The sequence below is a fragment of the Sarcophilus harrisii genome, chromosome 6 (assembly GCF_902635505.1).
Source record: "Sarcophilus harrisii chromosome 6, mSarHar1.11, whole genome shotgun sequence".
Lineage (NCBI taxonomy): Eukaryota > Metazoa > Chordata > Mammalia > Dasyuromorphia > Dasyuridae > Sarcophilus > Sarcophilus harrisii.
In genome coordinates this window covers 242474256-242499319 of record NC_045431.1, presented here as the reverse complement: position 1 = coordinate 242499319, position 25064 = coordinate 242474256, and the positions used below count along the sequence as shown (strand labels likewise).

Here is a 25064-nt window from a genome sequence, read left to right as displayed (position 1 = left end):
AACAGATGAGAAAACCGAGGCTCAAAGAGATTAATGCTAATGCCTTTAAGGCAGAGACCCGCCAGTGTCCCACAAGTCCCACACATGGGCCACCGACTACAAATTCAGTACTCATTCTGCACTACTTAACCAAGAGGCAAGCACTTATTAAGTGTCACCATGTGTCGGGCACCGTATCCGGAGCAAAACCTAGTTCTGAATCAGCTGACTATGTCCTGACTACTTCCTAGCTCTCCATTTTGTCAACAAAAATAGCAGGAGAGGCTCTGCCAAATGTTTTGCTACAATCCAAGTAAGTTGTGCCTGAAACCTCCCCAGGATTTCCCAGCCTCCCAGCCCCGTCCAAAAAAAGGAACGGGGCCGCTCTGCCAAAGCCCGTTTTTGCCGGAGCCGTGCGCATCTCCCTCTGATCGTGGCTGCCTTTTCTAGGGACCGCTCACCGTCCCATTATTTTACGTTCCCAGAGTTTTTCCTGGGATTGACACTAACGGCTCCCCACGAAGCTTCCGATCTGCAAACTCACTCTGTCCCCGTTTTGGGGAGGCAGGGCGTTGCCTGTCTTAGGGCCGTGCGGGGCGCCTCGCCCACCCTCCAGGACCCTTCAGAGACCCTTGGCAGGGGGCCTAACATCTGCCATTTCTTCATTTGCTCATCAGGGCCGGTGACTCCTCAAAGGCAGTCGGAGGCTCGTGTCGTTCCCCTATTCAGACTCCCGCTCCTTGTGAGTCATTTCAGTCCTGTCCCTATTGTACGATGGAAAGGAAAATGGAGTCTTAATCTAGAAATCTCGGTTTAAATACCAACTGAGCCACTTACTGACAGCGTGACCGTGGATAACTCATCTCACCCCTCTCCACCTGTTTCATTTCTTTCTAAATTTTAAAACCCCTTCCGGCTCCGATCTATGTTCTATGTTCTAGAGTCCCTCCCAGATCTGTTTTCCAGAAGAGTCCAGTTCGTGAGAGGGCAAGGAGAGTTCCAGGCTCTGCGACGGTGACTTATCCTCCGGGGTTTGTCCTGAAGAGAGACCAATAGTGTTTCAGAAAATAAGTCTGGAGGGGAGGCGCTCAGGCGTTCGCCGGGGATGACCGCATTTCCTGGCTCCATTAGGAAGGACTTTCCCAGTCTTCTCAGCGTCCCAGGGATGAGGAAAGGCCAGGGGTCTCCACAGAGCAAAATGGGGGCCGGAGGAGTCGGGGTACTTGCCACATATCCCACGGGCCAACCAGTGGTGAACTAGAATGAAGCCTCCCTCCTAACAAGCCCACGAATTCCGCTAGCAGCTCACATTTCTGGGGGGCTTCAAGGCTTGGAAACCGTTTGGGGAGTTACCTCGTTTGAGTGGGTGCTATTAGCAGCCCCATTTTACAGATGAGTGGACTGAGGCAGCTATTGTCACAAGCACAATGTGAGCGGAAGTCCCCCTGGCTCCAAACCCAAGCTCGGCTCTCCCTGCCTCTGGCTCCTCATCTTCCCTGGACTTGGGTCCAGCTGGTCCCTGACTATGACACTGTTAGGGGAGATAGGTTGTAAAGGTCTCCCTGGGCAGGCGAGGAGGGGACTTGGAGCTGGGCCCCTTCAGAGAGGAAGATCCCTAGGATGAGGGACTATGGACGGAGAGGAGGTTCCTGGCTGCGTCCTGACCCCTCTGGGGTCAGTGGGGGGCGAGAGGGGCGTACTCCACTGAGACTGGGTCACAGGGAGCTTGGAGCAGCGGGGACAGCGAGGAGACAGCCACGCTCGGAGTGTGGATTCCTTGCTGATGGCTCTGCTTCCCTGAGCCTCGGTTTCCCCATCTGTAAAACGAGTATGATGACATTTAATGGTCTTCCTTACTGGGGTGGTGAGGGGAAAACCCCAGAAGTTAGTAAGTGGGAGCCATGAGCCTCGAGAGAGCCGGGGCTCGCTGGGAAAGACTCACTGAGGCAGAAGGCGGGTTTGGGGCATGGGTGACTTCACAGAGGATAAGGTGCCCGGTCTGGAATCAGGAAACGTCTGAGCTCAGATCTGGCTTCAGATACTTCCTAGTGGGGTGATCCTGCTTGCCTCAGTTTCCTCACTTGTAAAATGAGCTGAAGAAGGAAATGGCAAGCCCCTCCGGCATCTCTGCCAAGAAAGCCCCCAACGGGGTCTAAATAACCACAAAATGGGTTTAGGCTGGAGCAGCCTCAGCAGCCCCGTGGGCCATGGGAAGGGGAGGGATCTATCCTGGGCTCCCCTGCCCTGCAGCCGGTGACCCGGCCCACTCGCTGAGGGTTAGGTGCTGTGTCTCTGCCTCACAGAGGGGCCCCCGCCCCCTGGGCACCTCCTGGCACCTGGCAGGGAGCCCACTCGCACCCACGAATCTGCCATCCCCCAAGTGCCTCGGACACACGCCCACTCACAGCGCCAAGGACAGTCTCACCCACGCGGCCCCACCCCCGTCTCTCATGGACTCACGCCACGCACCGCGTTCAGCCAGTCACACGCAGCCACAGACATCACCGCCAGCCCCCCCTGCTCAGTTGCAGCCCCTGGGCCACCCCCCCAGATCTCCCTTCTCCCTACCCCCCAAAGAGGAAGGAAATCGGCCTCTTCCCCAGGGTCATGCAGGAGAGGGGCCAGAGGAGAGGAAGGAGGGGGAGATGGAAAGGGAAACAGAGAAATGTTAGTGGGATGCAGAGGGTCTAGAACAGGACCTTCCCTTTGGGGGAGAGGAACCCTTCATCCTCATATTAGGGGACCCACCCCCAAAAAAAGGACCCCTTTCTCCCACCAACCCTCAACCCTCATGAACCACCCCCAGATCTCCGGGAAAAAAACACCTTCCCCCTGGTCCCAAGGTCCCCACCCCCTATTCCCCACCCCAAATCCCACCCCTGCTGGCTGGGGTTACCCCAAGGGCCCGTCCCAGCTGACAGGGCAACAACATTATAAAAAGCCCATGGATTTTGAACCAAAAAGCCAAACAAAAAGGAAAAATAAAAAAAAAAAGAAAAAAAACAACAAAAATAAAAAAGGGGCTGGGGGTGGCCTCCCAAGCGGTGGGAGGCCCCCTTTATTCTCCTGGGGTGAAACAATCCCAAATTTCATTTCCATTTTGACTTTGACAAGAAGGAAAAAAAAGGGGGGAAAGAAGGAGGAGGGACAACGGAAAGGAGAGAGAAGCAAAATCCAAAGGTCCCGAAAACCAATTGGAAAAAGAAAAAAACCAAAGGGGAAAAAGGAAATAAATTAAAAAACCCACGGCAAACCAAACGATAAGACAATTAGGGAATCTACCATAATAGTTTACCATAGCCAATCCCTCTGCAGGGATGTTGGGGGAGGGGAAAAAAAAAAAAAAAAGGGAAAAAAAAGAAAAAAAATAAAATGACCAACAAAAACTGGAAAGGAGGAGAAAATATATCCTTTAATTTGGTTGTTCCAGGCCCCCACCCGGGGTTCATAAAACCTGAAAAGAAAAATCAAAGTTTTGATGGGGACAACAAAAAAACGAGAAGGAACTTGAACCCCTCGAGTCCCACGGCTGCTTCTTCCTTCCTTTCTTCCTCCCTCCCCCCCCGCCATGGATCCCCCTTTTTCATGCCCTCAATCCCCTTCCCCGGAGAGCCGTCTGCAGAGAAGGGGGAATAGGTAGAGATCTTGGTTAGTAGAGAAACAAGAAAAGAATCAGGACTGAGAAACCAAAGACTAAAAAATGGTCAACATTCCATAGATGAGACAGAAAAGGTTAGTTCGGTTTTCCGCCCCCCCCCCCCCCACCCCTCCAGCCCCCCCCCAGCCCCCGCCCCGCCCCCAGCCCCCCACCAGGTTGTAAGCGTGTTAGTAACACACACAAGTCAGTAACGGGGTTATCCAACAGAGAGGGTTGAGGGGGATGGGGGAGGCAGGGCGGTTAGGAAGCAAACCTAACTATGCGTATTAGTAAATCCCGTCAGCTGAAATGGGGAGGGAGCAGGGGTTGGGGGGAGGGAAGGGGGAGGAGGGGGATGTGAGAGAGGGAGGATCTATCGGGAGGGGCGGTTGATTGGTGGGCTTATGGGCTCAGGGCTGGCCGGATGGCTTCCGATTCAAAGAGCTGGGATTGGCCGACTAGGCGGCCAGTGGCCTGCTGGGGTCTCGGACAGCGGGCGTCCGGTCAGTGACCGTCCGCTTGTTGACCGACTGCGGAATGGCCCTCAATGGCTCCTTGAAAACCAACTGGCTGGTAGGGACATGAAACTGTTTTATTGGGGGCCTGGAGGATGTTCCAAAGCGACAGAGTGGGGGAAAGGGGCGTCTGCTTGTTCTGTGGGCAAGGCACGGGAATAAGTATTCAAGGAGGCAGGGGGGTCCCCCCCAGTCCCTCTCCTTTTGGTTCCTTCTCTTCACCAAGAATGGAAGAGGAAGAGTGAATCATTGTGAGAATTAGGACGCCATTTTTCCAAGCATAACTGGAAGGAGCCATTTTCCCAGTAATTTCCAAACATCCCAAACCCTCCCCTTCCCATATTTCCCTCCCCTCCCATTCCTCCCCAATAACCAAACTCCACCCTCTCAACCCCTCATTCACTTTTTCAGAGCCCCACCGGCTCCCAAAGATTCCCATAATGCTTTCCATCAGCCCTATTCCCTCTCATCCTTCTGGACATCACCTTCCCCGTCACCCCCTGAAAAAGAAAACCATCTGATCTGCCCCATTGTCCAGCTCCCATCTACACCTCCAGATCCCACTAGCCTTTCCACGACCGGCCTGGGGAACACATTCTCCTTGTCCCTCGTGCTCCATGAGTGCTCGCCCAAGGCCTGGCTGCCTTCCACAACCCTCCTTCCTCCCTCTGGGTCAGCCGTCTTCCCCAGGGCTCCCGGAGGGAGTCTCTCCACGCTCCCTTTGGAGAATGACCCCGGACGTGAGAGCCAAGGACACGGGAAGGACGACCCCGGGATGGCAGGGATGATGGGGCGCTGGGCAGCTGGGTAACGAGAGCGCTACGAGAGGGGCGGGCCATCGGGAAGTGTTGGCAAAACCACCGGCCTCGGGCTAATTCGGGAAGGCGATGGCCAGGGTCCCCTGAAATTACCACTAATGGGATTCCATATTTAGTGTCGGGGAGGAGTCCTAAAGCACCAATATTAATCAGCAAGTGGCACGTAAGTGCTCTAAGCATCTCTAACACGAGGAGGGACCACTCTGGGCCATACAATTCAGAGAATAATCATTCAAGTTCCTTCTACAGGCAGAGGGGTGGGAAGCTCAGCGGTCATGCACCTGGCACCTGGCAAGAGGAAGAGTGGGAGTGCCGTAGGGGGGCAAGGCTGTGAGTGAAGAGGCTGCCACCTGAGGGCATGAAGGATGTAGCTCTGGGCCCCTTAAGCCAGCAGTAAGGATGGCCTGCAAGGTGGCTCCAGAGGCCCGTCCTCCCAGGCCGCAGGACAAGCTCCGCGACCAAAACTCCGGCCGCTGGTGGTTGTGTAAATCCAGGAGCATCACAGGGACAGAGACTAGGCCCGACCGGCTTGCCCAAAGTGGGCTCAAGGTGGAGAAAGACAGAGGAAGACGGCTCCAGAGACTGGAAGCCAGGAATTAGGGACCTGAGCATCTCCCCCCTGGAAGGTCGTGGTTCTGAGAGGCTGCGGGTGCCAGGACGAGAGCGATGGGGGAGGGAGAAAGGGAGGGAGTCGGAAAGAAGCGGAGGTGGCAGGCAGAGGAGCCCCCCATAGGGCAGAGGGAGATGTGACGGACCCAGGAAACAGCTGCTGAATAAGGATCGGGGGCAGGGGGGTGGTTCCGACTGCTGGGATCAAGCCCACAAGAGCAGGAGATGTGGATCAGAAGGGGGAGAAGGAGAAGGGATGCGATGGCAGCTGCGAGAGGAACAGAAGAAGCCATCCACCACGGAACTGAACCCTGAAGTACCGGGGCAGGGGATCCCCTCGAACCCTGAGCGAGACCTTCCCAGGGAGGGCGGTGACCGGTCGAGAGGTTGGAAGAGGGATTAGGCCCAACTACGGACCACAGAAGGTCAAAGGGGGCTTCAGGGGCTGCCTAGGCAGGTGAGGAACTGGTTGAGGGATTTTGCCCACCTGTAGACCACACAGGGCCAAAGGGGGCTTCGGGGCTAGCTGCACCAGGCAGACAAGGTCACTGGGCTTGACCACAGTTATGTGAATCCAAGTAGTAAAGCCAGAGTGTAGGCCCAAGCCACCCTCTCTGCCGGTGGGATTCCCATCGAAAGAAGCCTGTATTTGGGATCAGAAGATCTGGGAGCCATCAAGCTCTATCCCCTAAGAACCCACATGGGGGGAGTGCCTCCCTCAAGCCCGTCTCCTATCCATCACGCGAGCTGGCTGTTGTAGGTGACCTTGAAGGCCATTTCCTCTCTGAGTCTCAGACCCTGTCGGGATCTTTTCCAACCCTGCCGTTCTGTGCTCCCCGGGAAGAAGGGCAGTGACAGGGTCAGCTCCAAGAGGCGCGGGTGCAGGAACAAGAAGGAAATAAGAGCGCGTCCCTCCAAAGCAGCGTGGGACGCCAAATTCAGGCTCAGACCTTCCTTACCCTCGCCCCGGGCCTCCTCACAGCCTCTGACATCTCCCTATGAGCGTCAGAGACACAAGGGCCCTCCCAGACTCATGCCCCCTCCCAAGCAGGGCCCATCTGGGATTTTTGCCCACCGGGGTCACCAGGCTGGACTGGCCAAAGACTGACCCTGGAAGCATTCCCCTGCCCTTGGAGCGGTCTCCTGCCCCCCACATCTGAACGGTTGCTGACCGACTGGCAGCCTATAGAAGCGTGTCGGTATGACTCGGCCGTCACTGGCTCTGTTCCAAGGAAGGAAGATCCACCAGGTCTTAAACACAGGACCTGAGGATGCTGGGATCTCTAAGAGGTCGTGGCCATCATCTAGCCCAACCCTTCCTTTGTATGGAGGAGGAAACCGAGGGTCGGGGAGGGAAAGCTCTTGCGACCTTGGAGCACCACAGAAATATGGGATAATCCCACTGGAGGGACCAAGGCTGGAAACGGAGCCGGCCTTCCCAGGCTCCTCCTCCCTATTCCAAGGCAGCCCAGCCTGCCGCCTAACGGGCCACGCTCCAGTTCCCATCTCCATCCTGGACGGAATCTCCGTGAGGGCAGGAAACGGGCCGATCTTACCCAGACTTTGTCTCCCTTTTGCCCTGTGCCCAACCCAGATGAATGTAACAAAGAGGGCGGGAGGATTCTCCAAAAGGGCCCGTCGGCGTCGGTCAGGACAGTTCTAGCCTCCATGTTGTGCCTCGTTCTCCCTTCCTCGGAATCTGGTGATTCCGAGATTAGGGCCCGGGCTCGGGGAGGACTCTGTGATTCATTGCTCCCTGTGCCTCTCCCAAGTTACGTGTAATGTCTGTAATGTACATGGTCAGAACCTTGGGCAGCGGAGGGTGGCTCCGTGGACAGCGCTGGGGCCGGAGTCAGAAAGACTCGGGTTCCTGGGTCCGCTGCGGCCTCAGACGTTCGCCAGCTGGGGGATCAGGGCAGGTCATTTAAGGCTCTGCTTTGGTTTCCTCATCTGTAAAATACACCGGAGGAGGGAACAGCGACCCTCTCCAGCATCTTTGCCAGGAGAACCCAACGGGGTCATGGAGAGCGGTTCGTGACTGAATAACGAGCATTTATAGAATATTTAAAATTTATGGAGCATTTTGCAAGCGTGTTCTTCTCTACCACAAGTCTGTAAAGCAGGTCTATGGGACCCCCATTTTACAGATGAGGAAATCAGAGATCTGATTTGAACTTGGTCCAGATCACTATGCACTAAGCCACCAGCAGCCTCAGATAAAGAGACTAAAATTGAGAGGCTTCCGAGCCAGGATTTGAATTCAGATCTTCCTGGCTCCAAACCTGGCGCTCCATACAGGGCACCAGCTCCCTGTCCCTGACAAGCATTTATCAAGCACCTACTGTGGCGCCGCTGGGCTCGCAAGGCAAAAGCCTGGTCCCTGCCCATCTCGTGGGGGAGACAAGGAGCTCAGCAGGGGGCAGTGGAAGGCAGAGACAGGGCCAGGTGTCAGGGCCCCTTAAATCCCGGTTACTTGTCTCCCCTTAGACCGTCGCCCCCCCAGGGCAGGGACTGGTTCCCATCTCAGCCCCGAATCTCGCCTTGCACATGGCCTTCCTAGAACAGGCTTTTAATAACCCTGTGCGGGCGTGGGGCTGGCAGCCCTGGCGAAGCCGTCACGAGGCCCGGGGGCGGGATCCAGGGAGGGACCCCAGCCACTCCCCATTCTCTGCCCCCCGGATCGCTTCTGAGCGGCCACCTTGTGATGCTAATGAGTGGGGGCTATTCTGGGGGCCGATCCCTCCTAATCTGGCCTGGCTGGCGGCACTGTGAGCTCGCCACTCCAGTTAAAATTAGCTCCTGGCTCGGGGAGAGCGAGCCCTGGCTGGAGCAGCCAGGCCGGGGCAGGAGCCGTTGGACAGAGCAGGCCCCGGAACAAAAATAGGCCTCTCGGAGCCCGGATGTGATCAGTGTAGGATGGAGGGAGGGGGCTTCGCGGGCCGGGAGCGGGGGAGGGGTGGGGGTCCCCCGGAGCGCAGCTCTCCCGGCCTCCTTCTGACCGTCCTGCCAGGGCGTCTCTCCCAAGGTCGTGCTTCCCCCTCCTCCCTCCTGCTGGCCGGCCTTCTGGCCGCTCTTCCAGGAGAAGGAGCTGAGTCTCTGGGTGGTGGTGGCTGCTGCTCTTAGCCCAGGGCCAGCCCTCTCCCATTGGCTGGGCCGAGCGCTGGGGAAGACTTGGAACGGGCCGCACCAAGTGTCCTTGGCCCCCGGCCACCCCCTCCAGCGGGCCGGCAGCTGGTGCCGCTCCCCGCCCGCGCCACTCTCCTCGCCCAGCCCCAGGGCACCCGCTCCCATGACCCCGCACGGGGACACGGGGACGGACCCCCCCCTTCTATTTTGGTCCCTGGCTCCCGTCTCTGCCCTCGAGCTCCCCAGTCCTGGGGCATCCTCCGGGCTCAGCCCGGCTCCTCAGTCCCCCCAGCCTGGGTCCCCAGGAAGAAACAGAAATAGAGGGAGGAGCGTCTGGTAAAGGTCAAGGGTCCGAGCCGGCCTCGCTTTCCCCCGGGGCCTCAGAGGCAGGGAGGCCAGGACTGGTGGCTCTGGGACACGCACCCGAAGCCCTGCCCTCAGGCCCCACCTCTGTTCCTGGTCTGTCAGGACAGTCCCTCCCAGGGCCCCTGGAAGTTCCGAGTTCCCTGACTTGTCCCTCCTGTCCCTGCTACCTCCAAACCCACCTGAGCTGCTTAATTACCAAGACTCGGCAGACGCTGGCAGGTGGGACAGTCAGGGCCAAAGTACAGGGAGAGAACATCATGGAGGCCAAAGGTCAAGGAGAAAGCGAGAAGGGGCCCCTGACTGGGACAGACCCCAGGAGGCCCCTGTACAGCCAGGGAGTCCACGGGCGAGTGCTCTGCCCGCTAACCCGGCGAGGCAACGGGGGTGGCCTGGGGGCGGGGGCAGAAGCTCGGGCCGGGGCAATCTCGGCTCCAGGCACAGAGAGGACGGGCGCGGAGGCCACAGAGAAGGGCAGTGGGAGCCACCTCCGTGGCTGTGGCAGAGGCGGGAAGTGAGCAGCCCCCTCCCCAGCCCGGCTCCCCAATGGAGGCGCTACGTCAGCCAGGGAGGGGTCAGGCAGCGCAGGAGCCGGGACGGAGCTCCGGCGCGGCTGGGAAGGGCCTGGCGCTGCCAGGAGGATGCCGGCCTACAAGAGACAGCGGGCCCAGCGGGCAAAGGGGAGACGGAGCTCCGGCCCCAACAAGCAGACAGACGGAGCGGCAGGACCCCAGGGTCTCTGCCCAGGGAAGGGGAGCGTCTCCATGCGGGAGTGTCTCTGTGCAGGAAGAGCACCACTGTGTGGGAGGAGCACGGGCCACAGCGGGACAAGACGTGTCGGGGCAGAAGATGGGGGCAGCTAGTGGGGCACAAGAGAAGGGCCGGAGGGAGCCAGGCCCCAATGGGGGGCCACAAGGGGGCGGATGAGAACACTGAGTGGTTCCGTCTTGTCAGGGCTCCTGGGTTGCCCACGTGAGCCTCCCAAGGGGCACCTATCTGAGCATGGGTGTCAGCTCCTGGGGGCAAGCGCTCTGAGGGGGCCTGCCCTGGCCCAAGTGCCATCTCATCCCTGCCCAGTCCCCACTGGGCCAGACCTCTCTCCCTGGCCCCCAGCAGCCAGGCCCTGTCCCCCCCTCACCTGGCAGCCAGGCCCTGTCCCCCCCAGCCTGACTGACCACCCGAGCTGCTCCCGATGACTTCCCCCTGCCCGCTCCAGGCCTCGCTCACCTGCTCTTGGCTCCCCCGGCACCGCCGAGCCCCCGCCCGCTTCCCTTGGGCCGCCTCAGGCGGCCCCCGCCCCCTCCCGCCCCCCGGCGCCTCCCCCGGACCCCCTACCTGGCGCAGGTTTCGGGTGACCCGGACGTCGTGCCAGGCGTTGTCGTTGAACTTGCCGTTGACGGGCTCCACCAGGGCCTCGAAGGCGCCGGATCCCAGGTTGATGACGAGCCAGACGGCGCCGGACTTGAGGGACAGGTTGACGTAGTCGGCCGACTTGCCCGTGTGCAGCATGAGGCCGTTGCGCTGCAGGGTGCGGAAGGCCAGCGTGATCTCATCCGTGCTGCTCTGGATCGGGTTGTGAGACAGGTCGTAGCAGAAGAACTCGTTCCCCTTGAAGGTCGCCACAAACTCCTCCTTCCCTGGGGGGGGAGGGGGCCGGGGTCACCGAGGGGACCGCGCCCTCGGCCCCCAGACTGGTCCCACCCCCGCCTGCTGTGCCCCTCGGAGCCAGGGGGGCTTCACACGCCACGGCGGCTGAGAGCTTGGGGGGTGCGGGGGGCACCGGGGGCCTCGCACGTGGGGCAGGGGGTGTCGGGCCTGGGGGCCTCGTTCCAGAGGCCGGAGGGAGGAGGCTGAGAGTGCGGCGGGAAGGGCACGTGGGCAAAGGGAGCCGGAACCTCCCTGGGCCTGGGGCCAGCTCCCAGGAGCCCAGGCTTGGGGGAAACAGCTTCCTGCCCCCTACAGGGCCTCCCTGCGTGCACAGGGATCCGGAGGGCTGGGGCAGGGGGGCTGGGAGCGATGGAGTAGGAGCCGGGAATGTGTGAGCAAGTGTGCATGAGTGTGCAAACAGGGAGTGTGCCAGGGCGCGAGTGTGCGAGGGAGTGTGCAACAATGTGTGGGCAAACTGAGTGTGCACAAGGAAATGTGTGGGCAAATGGGCATGAGTGTGCAACGGAGTGTGCAAGGAGGGATGTGTGAGTGTGCACAAGGAAATATGCAGCAGGTGTGAGTGTGCAATGGGATGTGTGGGCAGGTGGGTGTGAGTGTGCCAAGGGGAGTGTGCAAGTGCATGAGTGTGCAAGGGAGTGTGCCGGGGCATGAGTGTGCAAGGGAATTGCAAGGAGGGATTGTGAGTGTGTAACAACGTGTGGGCAGGTTGTGAGTATGCACAAGGAAATGTGTGGCCAGGTGGGCATGAGTGTGTAAGGGAGTGTGCAAAGGGGGCAGTGTGGCACAGGCCGGGGCTGGGAGGCCCTGGCAGGCCTGCTCCACCCCCGCCGCCCACCAGCTCCGCACCCTGGGACAAGGGGCTGCCTGCCGGCCCCTCCCAGCCTCTCTGTGCCTCAGTTTGCTCCTCTGTAAAATGGTCCCGGCCCTTGGGGGTGTGGAGAGGCTCAAGGACAAAGTTTTGGCAAGCGGGCGTTTTGGAAGCTCGGTCCTGAGCCGCCCGTGGCTGCGAACACGGACACCGGCCCCGCCCTGGAGGAGCCGCGTCCACACGGCGCAGAAACGCGCTGACAGTAACAGCGCTGGCACCTAGAGGCGGCCGGAGCCCCGAGCCCGGCCTCGGACACTTCCCAGCGGGGTGACCCTGGGCACCTCGCCTCGTGTGCCTCAGTTTCCTCATCTGTAAAATGAGCTGGGGGAGGAAGCGCCCTATTTCTCTGCCGGGAACCCCCCCCCCAGGGGGCAGCGTTGGGAGGGCCTGAGGTTTGTGAAGCGTTTTATGTACTTGATCCTGGCCGTCTCCCTGAGAGGGTCTGAGGCAGGATTCGCATTCAGGACTAGAAGTCCACAAGCAGAGTACACAGGAAGGCAGAGGAAAGGGGGAGCACCGGCCGGGGGGGCATATTCCCAAGGCCCCCAAAGAGCAGGACCCCAGAAAGCGGCGGCCCCAGCGCTTCCCAGGGAGGGGGGAGGTCGCCAGCTGGAAATATGGCGGCCTCGGCTTCCTCCCCTGAGAAATGGGGCCTGGATGCCGTGGAGCCTGAGATCCAGGGTCCGCTGCCCCCCTCCCCCTCCCCGGCCGGGCGGGCTGCCTGCGGCCTCCATCCTCGCTGCCTCCCGGATGCCAAGGCACCAGCTGCCACCCAGGGCTGGCACAGAGACCCACTGCAGCTGGCAGCGCCGGGGGTGGGGGAGGGGGGCTCTGTGTCCCTCCCCCCCCAGGGCCGCCTGGAGATCCAGGGCAGGGGGAAGGAGCCCAGCCTGGGGGAGGGGGGCAGAGCGGGAGAAAGCAGGAGGCCTGGGAAGGGGGGAAGGGAGGGGACGGAGCGAGAGGCCGGGAAGGGAAAGGGGGGCAGGCACCGGGAGCCGCGAGGGGAGCTGGGATTGGACGGGAAAGGGGGACAGCAGCCTCCGGGGAAAGGGCCGTGAGTCCCTCGGGCCTCCTGTTTCCACAGCAACCGGAGCCTGCCCCCATCGCTGGAAAATGGCAGGAAGCGAGGGCTCCAGGGTGAAACGGGGCGCCCTGTGGGGAGGGGGCAGGGAGGATGGAGAACGTGGGGCACGAAGGAGAGGAGGGCGACAGGGCCCATGGAGCAAGGGGCTCCCAGAGCCCCCCACACCCGGGCCTCTGACACTGGGAAGGAAACAGCTTCAGCAGACCCCCCCAGACCCAGTGCCCACCTCACAGAAAGGGAAACTGAGGCGCAAGGGGACTCGACCGAGTCACTTCGAAACCTCAGAAAAGGCTCGGTGTCCGGCCTTGGGGGAGGGCGGCCCCTGGGAACCCAAAAGAGGAACCCAGGAGACGGAAGGGGAACAGGATGTGAATGTGATGGGCAGCCGTGGGGGAGGGGCAGTGGTCAAGGAGAGGGCTGGGGGAGGGGTGACCTCAGTGGGTGACCGAGGGGGGGAGGAGAAGGAAGGGTGCCACATTGATGTGACAGCTCCAGGTGCCCGAGGAGCTGGTGGCCATGGATGCCCCTGCCCCCTCCCACGTAGCCAGCCTTCAGATCTAGGGAAGGGGGGGAGACTCCAGCTCCCATCACCCTCCCTGAGGAGGGGGGGGCCTTACTGCCCCCTCAAAACGAGCCCAGACCCAGAAACCAAGGGGACTCTGGGCAGTCACTGCCCCAGGGGATGATGGGAGTTGTAGTCCTCCCCCAAGAAGGCCCCCACTTGGGGGGCTCCCTAGGCCTGAAGAGAGATCCTTGAACTGGGGACCTTGGAAAGGATGGAGGATTCAAATCCTGGCTCTCTCAGGCTGCTAAATGTCTCCCGACCTCAGTTTCCTTTTCTGAATCAACCTTGATTGACTGAATAGTTTTCATTTGGTCTTTGGAATCCCCTCCCCTCAAACACAGTCGGTGCTTAATGCATGCTGATTGGACGGGCCTGAGGTGATTTACATCATTGATCCCAGATGGAGAAATGGAAGGGACCTCAGGCCAAACGGTCATTGAACAGAGGAGGAAACTGAAGCTCAAGGAAGGGTCACACTGAGAGCAAGCATCAGAGGCAGCACTGGACCCCAGAATGGATCACTGCAGAGCAACGGTCAATAAGCACTTATTAAGTGCCTGCTGTATGTCAGGCCTAAGTTCTGGAAACAAAAAAGGCCAAATATGGCCCCTGCCCCCAACAAGCCCCCAGGCTAGTTGGGCTCAGACCTCAGATCTGTCATTTACTTGCTGTGTGTCCCGGCTCTCCCTGGTTAACCCCTCTGAGCTTCCAGCTGCTCAAGGCCCAGGGTCACAAAGCCAGAAAGTGTCTAAGGTAGAATTTGAATTCAGGTCTTCTGCACTCCCAATCGTGTGCTCTGTCCATTATTCCATTCAAGAAAACCGAGCCTGTGGCCTCCCCGAAGCCTCCATCTCCCCGTTCCCACCCCTTCCCTTCTCCTGGGCCGGTCCTCGGCCCCACATACAGCAGGTGGTTAATCAGTGCTCCTACAACCCGAGGCTCCCAGAGCTAGAAGGCATCTGTAAGGAGGCTCCCGACCCCCACTGGGGACACCCTCCTCTGCCTCCTTCCCCCTGCCTGGCGCACAGTAGGTGCTGCCATTTGTTGGGCTCTCCCAGATTCTCTGATCTGGGGTTTCGAAAGGAGGGGTCGGACGGGCTGGGGTCGTGGTTCCGAGAAAGCGTGGGAGGAGCCCTTGGCTACCAGGAGGTCCGAGCGGCACCCACGCACAGAGGGGTCACTGACCTTTTGTTGGCTGGTGCACGTCACTGGCTCCTCCTCGACCGGCCCCCCCCTCGGAGAACAGTAAGGACCCTACTGGAGAAACAAAATGGGGAGTCAGGCACTGGCGGCTCCCCGGCCACTCCTGCCCAGGGACCTCCCTGGGGGGGGGGGCAGGAAGCCCCCTCCAGGGCCAGCCCCAGAGAGCACCTTGTGGGAGCGGCAGGGCCATGAGCCTCGGGGCCTGAGAAGGGGGGCCGGGGGTCCTCACGCACCCATGGGTGAAGCCACCAGGCCCTGCCGCTGACTGCGCTGCCCCGCCAGGGCCCTGGCACACGGCAGGCCGCCACTTTCGGCCATCCCCCGTCCCTGACTCCCTTCCACTGGCCAGAAGCTTGCCAGGACCTCCCGTGCCTGGGTCCTGCTCTCCGGGCGCTCTCCCGCAGGCCCACAGTTCCTACCCCGTGGCACAAGGCCGGCACCCGGACACACTAGTGGCTAACCTGGGCCCAGAGGCCTCCCTGGCTGGTCTCCACGTCCCCATCAGAGAGCAGGGGGATGAGGTCCTCCCCGCCCCAAAGGAAGCCTTCCCACACTCGTCTTAATCGGGGCGTGCTCCCTGGCGCGGGCCTCCTCCTCCTCCCGAGGGTCCCTCAGTTTGTACGTCATTTGGCTTCCCCAGGCCGCGGCAAGCTCGCGGAGGGAAGGGCTGTCTCTCTGACTTCTCAGAGCCTGGCACATAGTGGGCGCTTCATCAATGGTGCTGAACCCAGCTGAGGCTCCTGCTCATCCGCCCACCCCCTAAGGCTTCCTCTCCCTCTCCTCTCCCCATCTCAGATCAGCTCCATCAAGGGGGGAGCCCGGGCCTCGGGGAGCCGTCTCTGCCTGGAGGGAGTTCCCCCCCCCCGGGCTCCGACCGCTGGCAGGGAACAGCTCCCAGAGGAGCTGAGGGACCGGGAGGGGGCAGGAGCCAGGAAACCCCCTGCCTGCCCCCCTTTTCCCCCTCATCCCCCCCTCTAGCAGTTCCCCCAGGGCTCCTTTGCTCCCTTTCCCAGGCCCCAGGGGGGCGGTTTGCTGTCCTGGCCAGGGAGTTGGACCCCGGAAGGCTCCCTGGGGCCCGGACACCAGGAGTAGCTGAGACCAGCCAAGGAGCCGCTTGGACACCGGAACTCTGCTTGCAGGCTCTTGGGTCGGGGCTGGGGCAGGGCCGCCGGGGCTCCCTCAGCCTGCTCCTCCTCACCCTGACAGGCAGGGCCCCACCAAGGGCCGGCCCGCACCTAGTTACTTCCCCGGCTAAGCTTGCTGAGCTCCACGGAGCTCGAGGACTCCCCTGTGGGGGACGGGGCTCCCGTTCAAGTTCTGGGGAGAGACCCAGCGCTGAGAGCCGGCAGGGACCTTAGGGGTCATCTTGTCCAGCCCCCAGCCCCCCCGCCCCGGGATGCGGAGGAGGCTCCCGGGGGATGCTCGGCGGGAGGGCCCGGCCCCCACTGAGCGCCCTGTGTGGGGCCCCCAGCCCCCCACGGGCCGCAGGAGCTGGGCAGGGGCCGGGCCGGCTCGTCTCCAATACATGCCTTTCTCTCTTCAGTCAGGTTGAGAAACAAAAGAATGAACAGAAAAGGTGGGAGAGGAAAAGAAATCATCGTCACAAAGGGCAGAGGATGGGGGGGAGGTGGCGGGGAGAAGAAACCACCGAAAACCCAAAAAGAGAAACGAAGAAATGCCACCGGGGAAGGGAGGGACGGGTGATTGGAGACAGCGGCAGGAGCTTGAACATCTGCTGATGTCAGAAACCAAGGGGGAGGGGAGGGGTGGGCAGCGAGGAGCGAGGGGGAGCACGGATGGAGACAAGCCCCCACCCCCAGCCCAGCCCCCCAACAAAGAAAGGGACAGACGGACAGACGGACAGACGGACAGACGGATGGGGAGAGGGGGAGGGGGAGGGGGCAAAACAAAATCCAGGGGACTCGGGGAGGGGGACAGATCCAAACCAAACCAAAACTTCATACCTTCACTGTTTAACGTCAGGTGAGCCGGACCTTGGAAAAGGGGAAGGAGAGAGAAAGAAAGAGGAGAAAAAAACAAAAACAAAAATAAGAAAGAAAAGGAAAAAAAAAAAAGAGAAGAAGAAACAGAAAACACGAGTCATCAAAATCGGCCAGAGAGAAGGGGTAAGCTTTTGCTGCCACAATTTAAAACCCTTTTTAACTTGTGACAGGCATCGGGGGGAGAGGCCCCCAGCCCGGGAGCCGGGGAGGGGGACCCGATGCCGAGGGCAGGGGGGAAAGGAGTGGGAGAGACACAGAAGCAGAGAGAGAGACAGAGAGATGGAAGGAGGGAGGGAGAGAGAGAACGAGAGAGAGAAGATAAAAAAGAAAAAGAAGAAGAGGAGAAGAAGGATAGAAGAGGAAGGGAGTGTGTGTGTATATAAGAGAGCAAGGGAGAAAGAGGAAGAAGGAAAATAAGGAGATGTGTGTGTATGAGAGGGAGAGAAGAAAGAAAGGAAGAAGAAAGAAAGAAAGGAAGGAAGGAGGGAGGGAGGGAAGGAAGAAAGGAAGGAAGAAAGAAAGAAGGGAGGAAGAAAAGGAGGGAAGGAAGGAAGGAAGAGAACAAAAGAAAGGAAGAGGGGAAGGAAGGAAGGAAGGAAGGAAGGAGGGAGGGAGAGGAGGGAGGAAGGAAGGAAGGAAGGAAGGAAGGAAGGAAGGAAGGAAGGAAGGAAGGGAGAAAGAAAGGAAGAAAGGAAGGAAGGAAGGAAGGAAGGAAGGAAGGAAGGAAGGAAGGAAGGAAGGAAGGAAGAAAGAAAGAAAGAAAGAAAGAAAGAGAAGGAAGGAGGGAGGGAGGGAGGGGAAGGAGGAGGAGAGGAAGGAAGGAAGGAAGGAAGGAAGGAAGGAAGGAAGGAGGGAGGGAGGGAAGGAAGAAAGAAAGGAAGAAAGAAAGAAGGGAGGAAGAAAAGGAGGGAAGGAAGGAAGGAAGAGAACAAAAGAAAGGAAGAGGGGAAGGAAGGAAGGAAGGAAGGAAGGAGGGAGGGAGAGAAGGAAGAAAAGAAGGAAGGAAAGGAGGGAAGGAGGGAGGGAGGAAGGAAGGAAGAAAGGGACAAGGATAGGAGAGGGAGTATGTATGTGTGTGAGAGACATAGAGACAAAGACAGAGAGAGAATGAAGGAGGCAGAGCTGGACACTGAGTCAGGGACAGAGACGGGGAAGCGGGAGGACAGAGAGTGAGTGATGGAGTTGGAGAAGAGAGAGAGCCAGAGGCCGGAGGGGCCCGAGAGGCAGAGGGGGCTGGCAGAGACGGCGGGAGACCGTCCGAGGGGAGGCACAGAGACAGACAGAGACGAGAGAGGAGCAGAGACAGGTCAGAGACAGCGAGAGCGGGAGGCCGAGGGCTGAGAGGGACCGGGAGTAACCGGGGCTTGTGGCGGGAGTGAGGGGAGACAGGAGGGTTTGGTTTCTTAATTTCTTCTTGCCGAGGGGAGAAAAAAAAAGGAAAAGGAGGAGAAGCACGGGCAGGGGAGATGCTTTTTTCCTTTTTCTTTTTTTTCTTTTTTTTTTTCTTCCGAGAATCGGACAGAAAAAAAAAATGGTCAACGAGAAAAAACGATTCGGATGGAGGAGAAAATAAAACACACAGAGAGATTCAGAGCCACCTGGAGAGAGAGTGCGCTGCCCCTCCGCAGAGCAGGCGAGCAGCCGGGCAGTACCCCTGGCCCGGCCCTGCTCCTCTGGAGGCTGCCCAGATGTTGGGGCTCCGGGGACAACGGAGAGCAGGAGGCCGGCCAGGGCGAGCTAGAGGGGCCGGCATCTGTCACGGGCCCTGGGCCCTCCGGAAGCTTTGGGGCTCCAGGTTGGGGAGCAACCAAGCGTGAGAACCAGGGGGGCTCCAAGATGCTGCCCGGGAGACCCCAAAGCGGCCCCCGGCTGTGGAAGAGGAAAAGCTCGCTTGAGACCCCCGGAGGAGCAAGGGGATGTCCCAGAGTCTTCCAGGGTGGGCTGTCAGCGGCCCGGGGACCCCAAAGAGAGCCCAGCAGGCCAAGGGGGATCAGGGCCCCCCTCACCCTTCCTGAGCAGGCTCCCCACGGCCCCCAGCCCAGCCCCTCCTTCCTTCCCGCACTCCCCCCGGCCACCCTGGCGTCTGGGCAGGAGGGAGGGGAGGGGACTTCTCCAGCAGCACCGCGTTGCCCTTGGAAACGGTCCCGGTTGCTGTGGCAATGAGCCGGCGGCCCGAGGGGAGCTGGGGCCGGGATGCGGCTTGTCAAGGTTACGGAGCCCCAAGGGTTTCCAAGATGGAGCTGAGCACGAGATGCCTGGGTTCCTGGCGGGCCAGGCCACAGGAGCCGGGAGGGGAGCAAGCCCATGGGAGGCCCGTCCGGCTAAGGACTGCGACCCCCCCAGGCTCCTCAGGGGCTCCCCCGGGAACCCCCTTCTGGGGAGGGGCCTTTCCTGGCTCCCAGAAGCCCCGCAGCCCTGGAGCCCCATCTGGCCATGGTGGCTGGGGAAGAAGGAGGACAGAAGTTGGAGCTACAAGGCGGGAGAGTCCTGTATCGGGGCCAGGCTGGGGGGCACGGGGTGGGGTTGGGTCCGGCCCAGCCCTGGCTCTCCCGACTCCTATCCCTCCTGCCCCTGACACCCGTTCCCTCCCGCCTCTTGGCCAGATCCTGGGCCCCCGCTCGCAGCCCCCGGCCCGTCTCCTCAGGCCACAGTGGCGGGTTGTGGGCCCATGGTGGGGGGGCTGAGATGGAACTAATGCTCCTTCCCCCTCCCTGGACCCCGGTGCTGCCCAGCTCCTCCACAGCCTCATTAGCATGCGGTACTCTCCTCCCGTCACCAAGGCAACTGGCTGCTCAGCTCCCTCAGGCGTGACGGCACCAGCCATCTTGGCGGAGGGGGGGGCCTGGCCCGTCTTCCCCAGCCCCTCAGCTTCAACGGCCCAGCCCCCCCCCCCAGCCCAGGACAGCTGCCATTCCTCCTCTAGATGCCATCCTGCCCTAACCCGGGACCTGATCCCCAGAAGAGCCCCCAGCGGGGTCCCCTGCCCCCCTTCCAGGCCTGTGACCTTCCTCAGGAGCCCCCGGGCCCCCCAACCGTTGCCCACCACACACGTGGCCGGCCCACAATTCCCCAGCAGCCCGTTCCTTTCCCTCCCGCTGCCCGGCCCCTCCTCGTCGCCCCCTTCGCCGCCCTGGCCCGGGCAGCTGGCAGTGATGGATGGCACTCGTTGGGGTCTGGCCTGGAGTGGGCAGATAAGGCGCCCCTGCCCATGTCTCTGTCACCCTCTGTGGGAAGGGGGAGGAGACGGAGAGACGTGCCCGAGTCCCTGGAGGGCTCAGCCCTTGGCCAGAACCGGGGGGGACATGTGACAGAATTCTTGGGGTTCCTGAGCCTGACCTGGGAGCAGGAGGGGGTTCTGAATGTGGCAGCTCTTACTGGAGCATCCCCCAGAGCCATTCACTCCAGGCCCACCCACAGGGGACCCCAAGAAGGCTGTGGAGGGTGGGCAAAGCGAGTGGGATCAGGAAGGGAGGGGGCCTAGACAGGTGGGACATGCTCCCAGAGCTCTGAGCACGCCCCAACGGCACAGGCTGGCACGGGCGGCAGCCCCGGGGACATGATCGGGGCACAGAATGGGGGGCCCCAAGGGGCGGGCCGGCCAGCATGGGCTCCAAGCCCCGGCACCCAAAATGCACCTGTTGGGACCCCGTGTCCAGACACCCCCACACAGCCCCCCCCCAAACAGCTGGCCAGGCTGTCCTCCCTGTGTCCGTCTGCCTCCTTTCTGCCTCTGTCTCTCTCTGTCTCTGTCTCTCTCTTCCTTCTCAGAGCATGATCCGCCCATCATCTCCTTCTTCTCCCAGGTGGGAAAGACTTAAATGATTTTAAAAACCTACAGCCTCTTCTCCCATCCCCTCTTCTTTTCCTTGCTTTCTGCCTTAAATTTGGCTCTGGTGGTCCCTCCTTTCTTCTTCTCTTCTCCTTCCCTCCCTCCCTCTCCCCTCCCCTCTCCCCCTCTCCTGGGGTTCCTCTGGTCCCTTCCCTTGCCCCTCCCTCTCCTCCCCTCCTCTCCTCCCCATCTTTCCAAAAAGTGAGTTCCCCTTGGGGGGGGTTTCTCCCTGGCCCGGGGTGTCCCTCGGTTTCCCCCCCCTCCCCCCTCCCTCCCCCCTTCCCTTCCCCCTCCTCTTCCCTTCCTGGCCCCGCCTCCGCGGGCCGCCCCCCAATCTCCCCTGCCCTCACCCCTTGCCTGGGAAGCCTCCTTTGCCTTCCCCTCCCCTTCCTCTTTCCCTGCTCCCTTCTCCTTCCTCCCCCCCTCCCTCCTTCCCGTGGCTTCCTCCATCTCCTCTCCCCTTCTCTCTCCTTCTCTTGGCCCTTGTGAGAAGACATCCCCAAGGCCAATGGGCCAGTCCGCCTTTCCTTTTCCCTTCCCAGACCAAAGATGGGGCTCAAGAGCAATCGGCTGGCCACCCTGCCAGAACAGGGAAAGGTTCGTCTCTCTCCCCTCCTCCTCCTTCCCCTCGGCCGTCCTGCCCTCCTCCCGTCTGTCCCAGACGCCAAGAACCTGAGGGAAGAGCTTTTTAGGCCGAGCTGAGACCTCACTCACCTTCCATGGGCTGCTCCTCTGCAGGAAGACAAGGTTCCCAGGAGGAAAAGAGAAAGGAGAAAGAGAGAGCCAAGCATTAGAGGTGGGAACAGGTTCCCTGGGGGCTGGGACGGGGGGTGGGGGGAGGCAGCGAGGCAAGGGGCCCAATGTGTGCCGGCTGCGGGCCTTCCTCTCCCCTGCCCACCTTCGGCTCACAAACGCCCCGCATGGTGACCTTGGCCGCTGCCACAGGAGCCGCGTGGGGTTGTGTGGGGCCGGAGGAAGGAAGGAAGGTGAGGTCGGCCGGCAGGGGGAGAACAATAAGCACCTGGGGGACAGGCCGCGGCCTAAACCTCAAACCGAACTAAGGATTCTGGGATGAAGGAGAAAAGGGGGGGGGGGGGGGGCGGGGGGGGGGGGGCCAGCCGGGGCAAAGGCAGGGGGTGAAGGAGGGCAGCAAGAGGGCCATGCACCCCAAGGCCGATCCCTGCCCTAGGGTGGGGAAGGGACCGGACAGGGAGGGTTTTCAAAGGCAAACCCGGGAGTCTGTGTTTGATCTTGGAAGGAGAGACCCCGAATGTACCGAACAGGGGCTGACCCGGTGCAGCAGCGGAATCAAGGATGGCTTAGCCAGGAGGGAGCAAGGCGGGGGGACAAATCAGGAGGAGGCAGAAGCCGCTGAGTCGGAGGAGAGGTGGGCAGGTGGGCAGGGGAGTGAGGAGAAGGGGGTGGAGGCAAGAAATGGGCAGAGAGAGAAACGATAATCCTGGTGGGTGGCACAGAGCGGTGGGGGGGGGAAGATGGGGGCCGGGATCAGGAGGCAAGAAATGGGCAGAGAGAGAAACGATAATCCTGGGGGGTGGCACGGAGCTGGGGGGGGGGGGGGTGGGGGCCGGGATCAGGAAGAAGTGACTCATCCAGAGCACACGAGGCTACTGAGTGTCTGAGTCCTGTTCGAACTCAGGTCCTCCAGACTCCAGAGGAATGCTCTCTCTGCCCGGCTGCCCCCCAAAACAATAACAGACTGGATATGGGAGGAGTCACCATGTGAACTGGATGTGGGAGGAGTGAGAGTGCAGAGTCAAGTTGGGAGTCCAAGGAACTGGTCGGGCCCCTCAGGGAAGTAACAGGTAAAAGAGGAGTCAGGGAGGGGAGGGCTCCATCTTGGCCATGTTGAGTGAGAGAAAACATCCAATTGGCAGCTGGGGATTTAGAACAGAAGCGACAAAGGCTGACTTGGAGGCTTTGAAACAACAGCAAGAGGACACCTGGGCTCGGCTCGTGCCAGCCTGTCGTGCCTATAACGTCATTCCCATTTGGATCCAAAAGGAACACAGTCCCTACTGGTTTTCTCCTTCCGGGACCTCAGCTGACGCCCCGGCCCGCTAGGATCCCTCGGGTCCTGACTCAGTGTGAGTCACCCCTCCTGCCTCCACGTCACCTGCAAGTTCGATAATCAGGTCATCTGTACGCTCCTCAAGTCTCCGACTAAAACATTAAAACAGAGATCCCGGGGTCCGGGCTGCCACTGACTACTCACTACTGAAGGCATTCAACTGTTGGAAATCCATCATTTCAGGAATCGAATGAGATGCTTTATTGATACTTGACTAAAAGGCGGCTAACTATGTCTCTCATATGCCAGAGGGCTTGTGACACACTAATGCATTGTTGGTGGAATTGGGACTGGGTGCAATAACTCTGGAAAGCAATCTGCAAACAAAGCAACTAAAAAGTCCATGCATTTTGCCTCAGAGGCCACTGGCTAAGCATCTACCCCCAGAAAGGTCAGCAATAAAAAGAAAGCTCCCACACGCAGCCATTTCCAGCAACATTGTTTTGGGGGTTGCAAAGAATCGGGGACGAGAGACGCCCATCGACTGGGAAACTAAACAAGTTTTGGTCCATGAATGTCACGGAATATTCCTGCACCAAAACAGATGATGAATGTGATGAGTATGGAGAAACATGAAGAAACAGACACGATCTGATGCAAAACACAGTAAACAGAGCCAAGGAAACAATCTACACGATGACTACAGCAACGTCAGAGGAATTATGAGAGCGACTCTTGGGAAATTCTCAAGAACAAGCTTGTTCCCAAAGAAGAGAGTGGACAGGACCCTTTTACCCTCCTCCATCCTCTGCAAGGCTTAAAGCATGGATCTCTGGGTAAAATAGCAGTTTGGGGTCTGGGGGCATGTTTTCATCAGTTTTACTGATTTTTTTTTTCTGTAACATTCAGGCAGCTTTCTGGAGAACCTCGAGACCAGCCTTGATCTTAATGGAGGAGTGCAGGAAGCAGGAGAGCCTCCAAGAGGATGGTCAAAGATGGAAAGTCTCATTTCCAGTCCTTCTCAGCCCTTAAACACCTCAGCGTGATCACATCATTACAGCACACTAAATATGTGTGAACTAGAGAACCACTCCATCACCCTGCTAAGTACTAAGTATATATGGGAGCTAGAGAACCACTCCATCATCTTACTAAGTATTAAGTGTATGTATACTAGAGATCCATCACCTCATCAATCCCACTGAGTTAACACCTTGTTGTAAGTATCCTTGTTTCAAGTATACTTCTCCAGAGTTCTGGCCCTCTACATTTTTTTCTTTTTTTTTTTTTTTAAAGAAAAAATCCTTTGTTACAAGAGATTGGCTCTCCAGAGAAAGGATGCAAACCAAGTAATATAAAAAATAGCAATAATTTATCTTTTAAAGGAAAAGGAAGAAATGAGCCTAACGAGTGCAACAGGCTCGCCAGACTAATTCATGCTCATCTCAGTGCCATTATCATTGTTTTCAAAGTGTTTAAGCAAGAGGCAGCCCTTGTCTCCTCAGACCTGTCCCGTATCACCAGATGCCAGCGGATCTCCAGTCAACATCAAAACTCAACAAGGCCCAAGGTCAACTTAAGGTTTTTCCCTACAAACTACCTTGATCTGCCTCAGTGAAATTATGTTGGCTTTCTGTGATCATTTCCTTTGCTAGCCATCTCTTTACATAGTAAACACTTAATAACCCTTTTTTCATTCATTCATTCATTTTGTGACGATCCTTTCCAAAATTTTGTCAAGAACTGAAATCAATGTGACTGGTCTATAGTTTCTGTTCTCTTCCCTTTTGTAACGTCAACTCTCTCTTTTTTTCTCTCTCTCCTCCTTTTCTCCTATACCATATGTCTCCTGCTTCTAAGACCTGAACTATTAGTAAGCCCTGGAGAAAATGGGAAGCTTCAGATAAAGATGGAGAGAAGGCATTCCCTAGAGGGAGGAAACATTCAGAGGCAATGGAATTCATTGAGAGGGGTCAACGGATAATACACTTTGGTTGTAACGTAACCAGGAACTCTGGGTGATGAGGCTAGAAAAGCATGTGGGAGTTCGACTACAGGAGAAAACTTTGAATGCCAGGAGTTTGCATTTCTTCTCAGTGTTAGAAAATACTAATAGCTCCCCAAAGTCAGCAGGACCTGAGTTCAAATCTGATCTCAGATACTTGACGCTTCTTAGTGACCTTGGGGAAGTCACTTAACCCCAATTGCCTCAGCTCTGCACCCCCCCCAAAAAAAATACTAATAGCCACTGAATAACATAATCTGCTCCCTTGTTCCACAATAAGTCTCCTTTCACCAGCAGTAATCAAGCTAAGGATGTATGGCCATCACCAAAGGTCACTATAGAAGGGACTCCTGCCTGGCCAGGAAGTCGGTCTAAATGGTCTTTAAGGTCCCTTCCAATGTCAAGAAATCTAGAATTCTATTCCCATCGGCAGCGTCACTCAAAGAAGAACATAAGCTTCTTGAAGGCAGTAAGGTTTCATTTTTTGATCTGAATGTCCCCCAAACGAATCAATCAACAAGCATTTATCAGGTGTCTACTCTGTTCCAGGCACTACTCTAGGTACTATGGGTATAAAGAAAAAATTGGGGCAGCGAGGTGGTGCAGGGGATAGAACACCGGCCCTGAAGTCAGGAGGACCCAAGTTCAAATATGATCTCAGACATTTAACACTCCCTGGCGGTGTGACCCTGGGCAAGTCACTTAACCCCAATTGCCTCAGAAAAATAAAAGAAAGAAAAAATTGGAACTATCCCTGTCCTCA

General features: G+C 58.8%; 1 protein-coding gene across 1 annotated transcript in view; it reads right to left on the bottom strand.

Annotated features, from left to right (window-relative positions):
* NRXN2 (neurexin 2) overlaps positions 1-25064 on the bottom strand; it is a 157133-nt gene that overhangs the window by 108865 nt on the left and 23204 nt on the right. The window contains exons 3-6 of the mRNA XM_031941609.1: positions 20982-20999; positions 16400-16429; positions 14418-14489; positions 10383-10684 (exon numbers count right to left, since the gene is read on the bottom strand). Coding sequence (XP_031797469.1) covers positions 10383-10684; positions 14418-14489; positions 16400-16429; positions 20982-20999 — 422 coding nt within the window. The remainder of the gene's footprint in view (positions 1-10382; positions 10685-14417; positions 14490-16399; positions 16430-20981; positions 21000-25064) is intronic.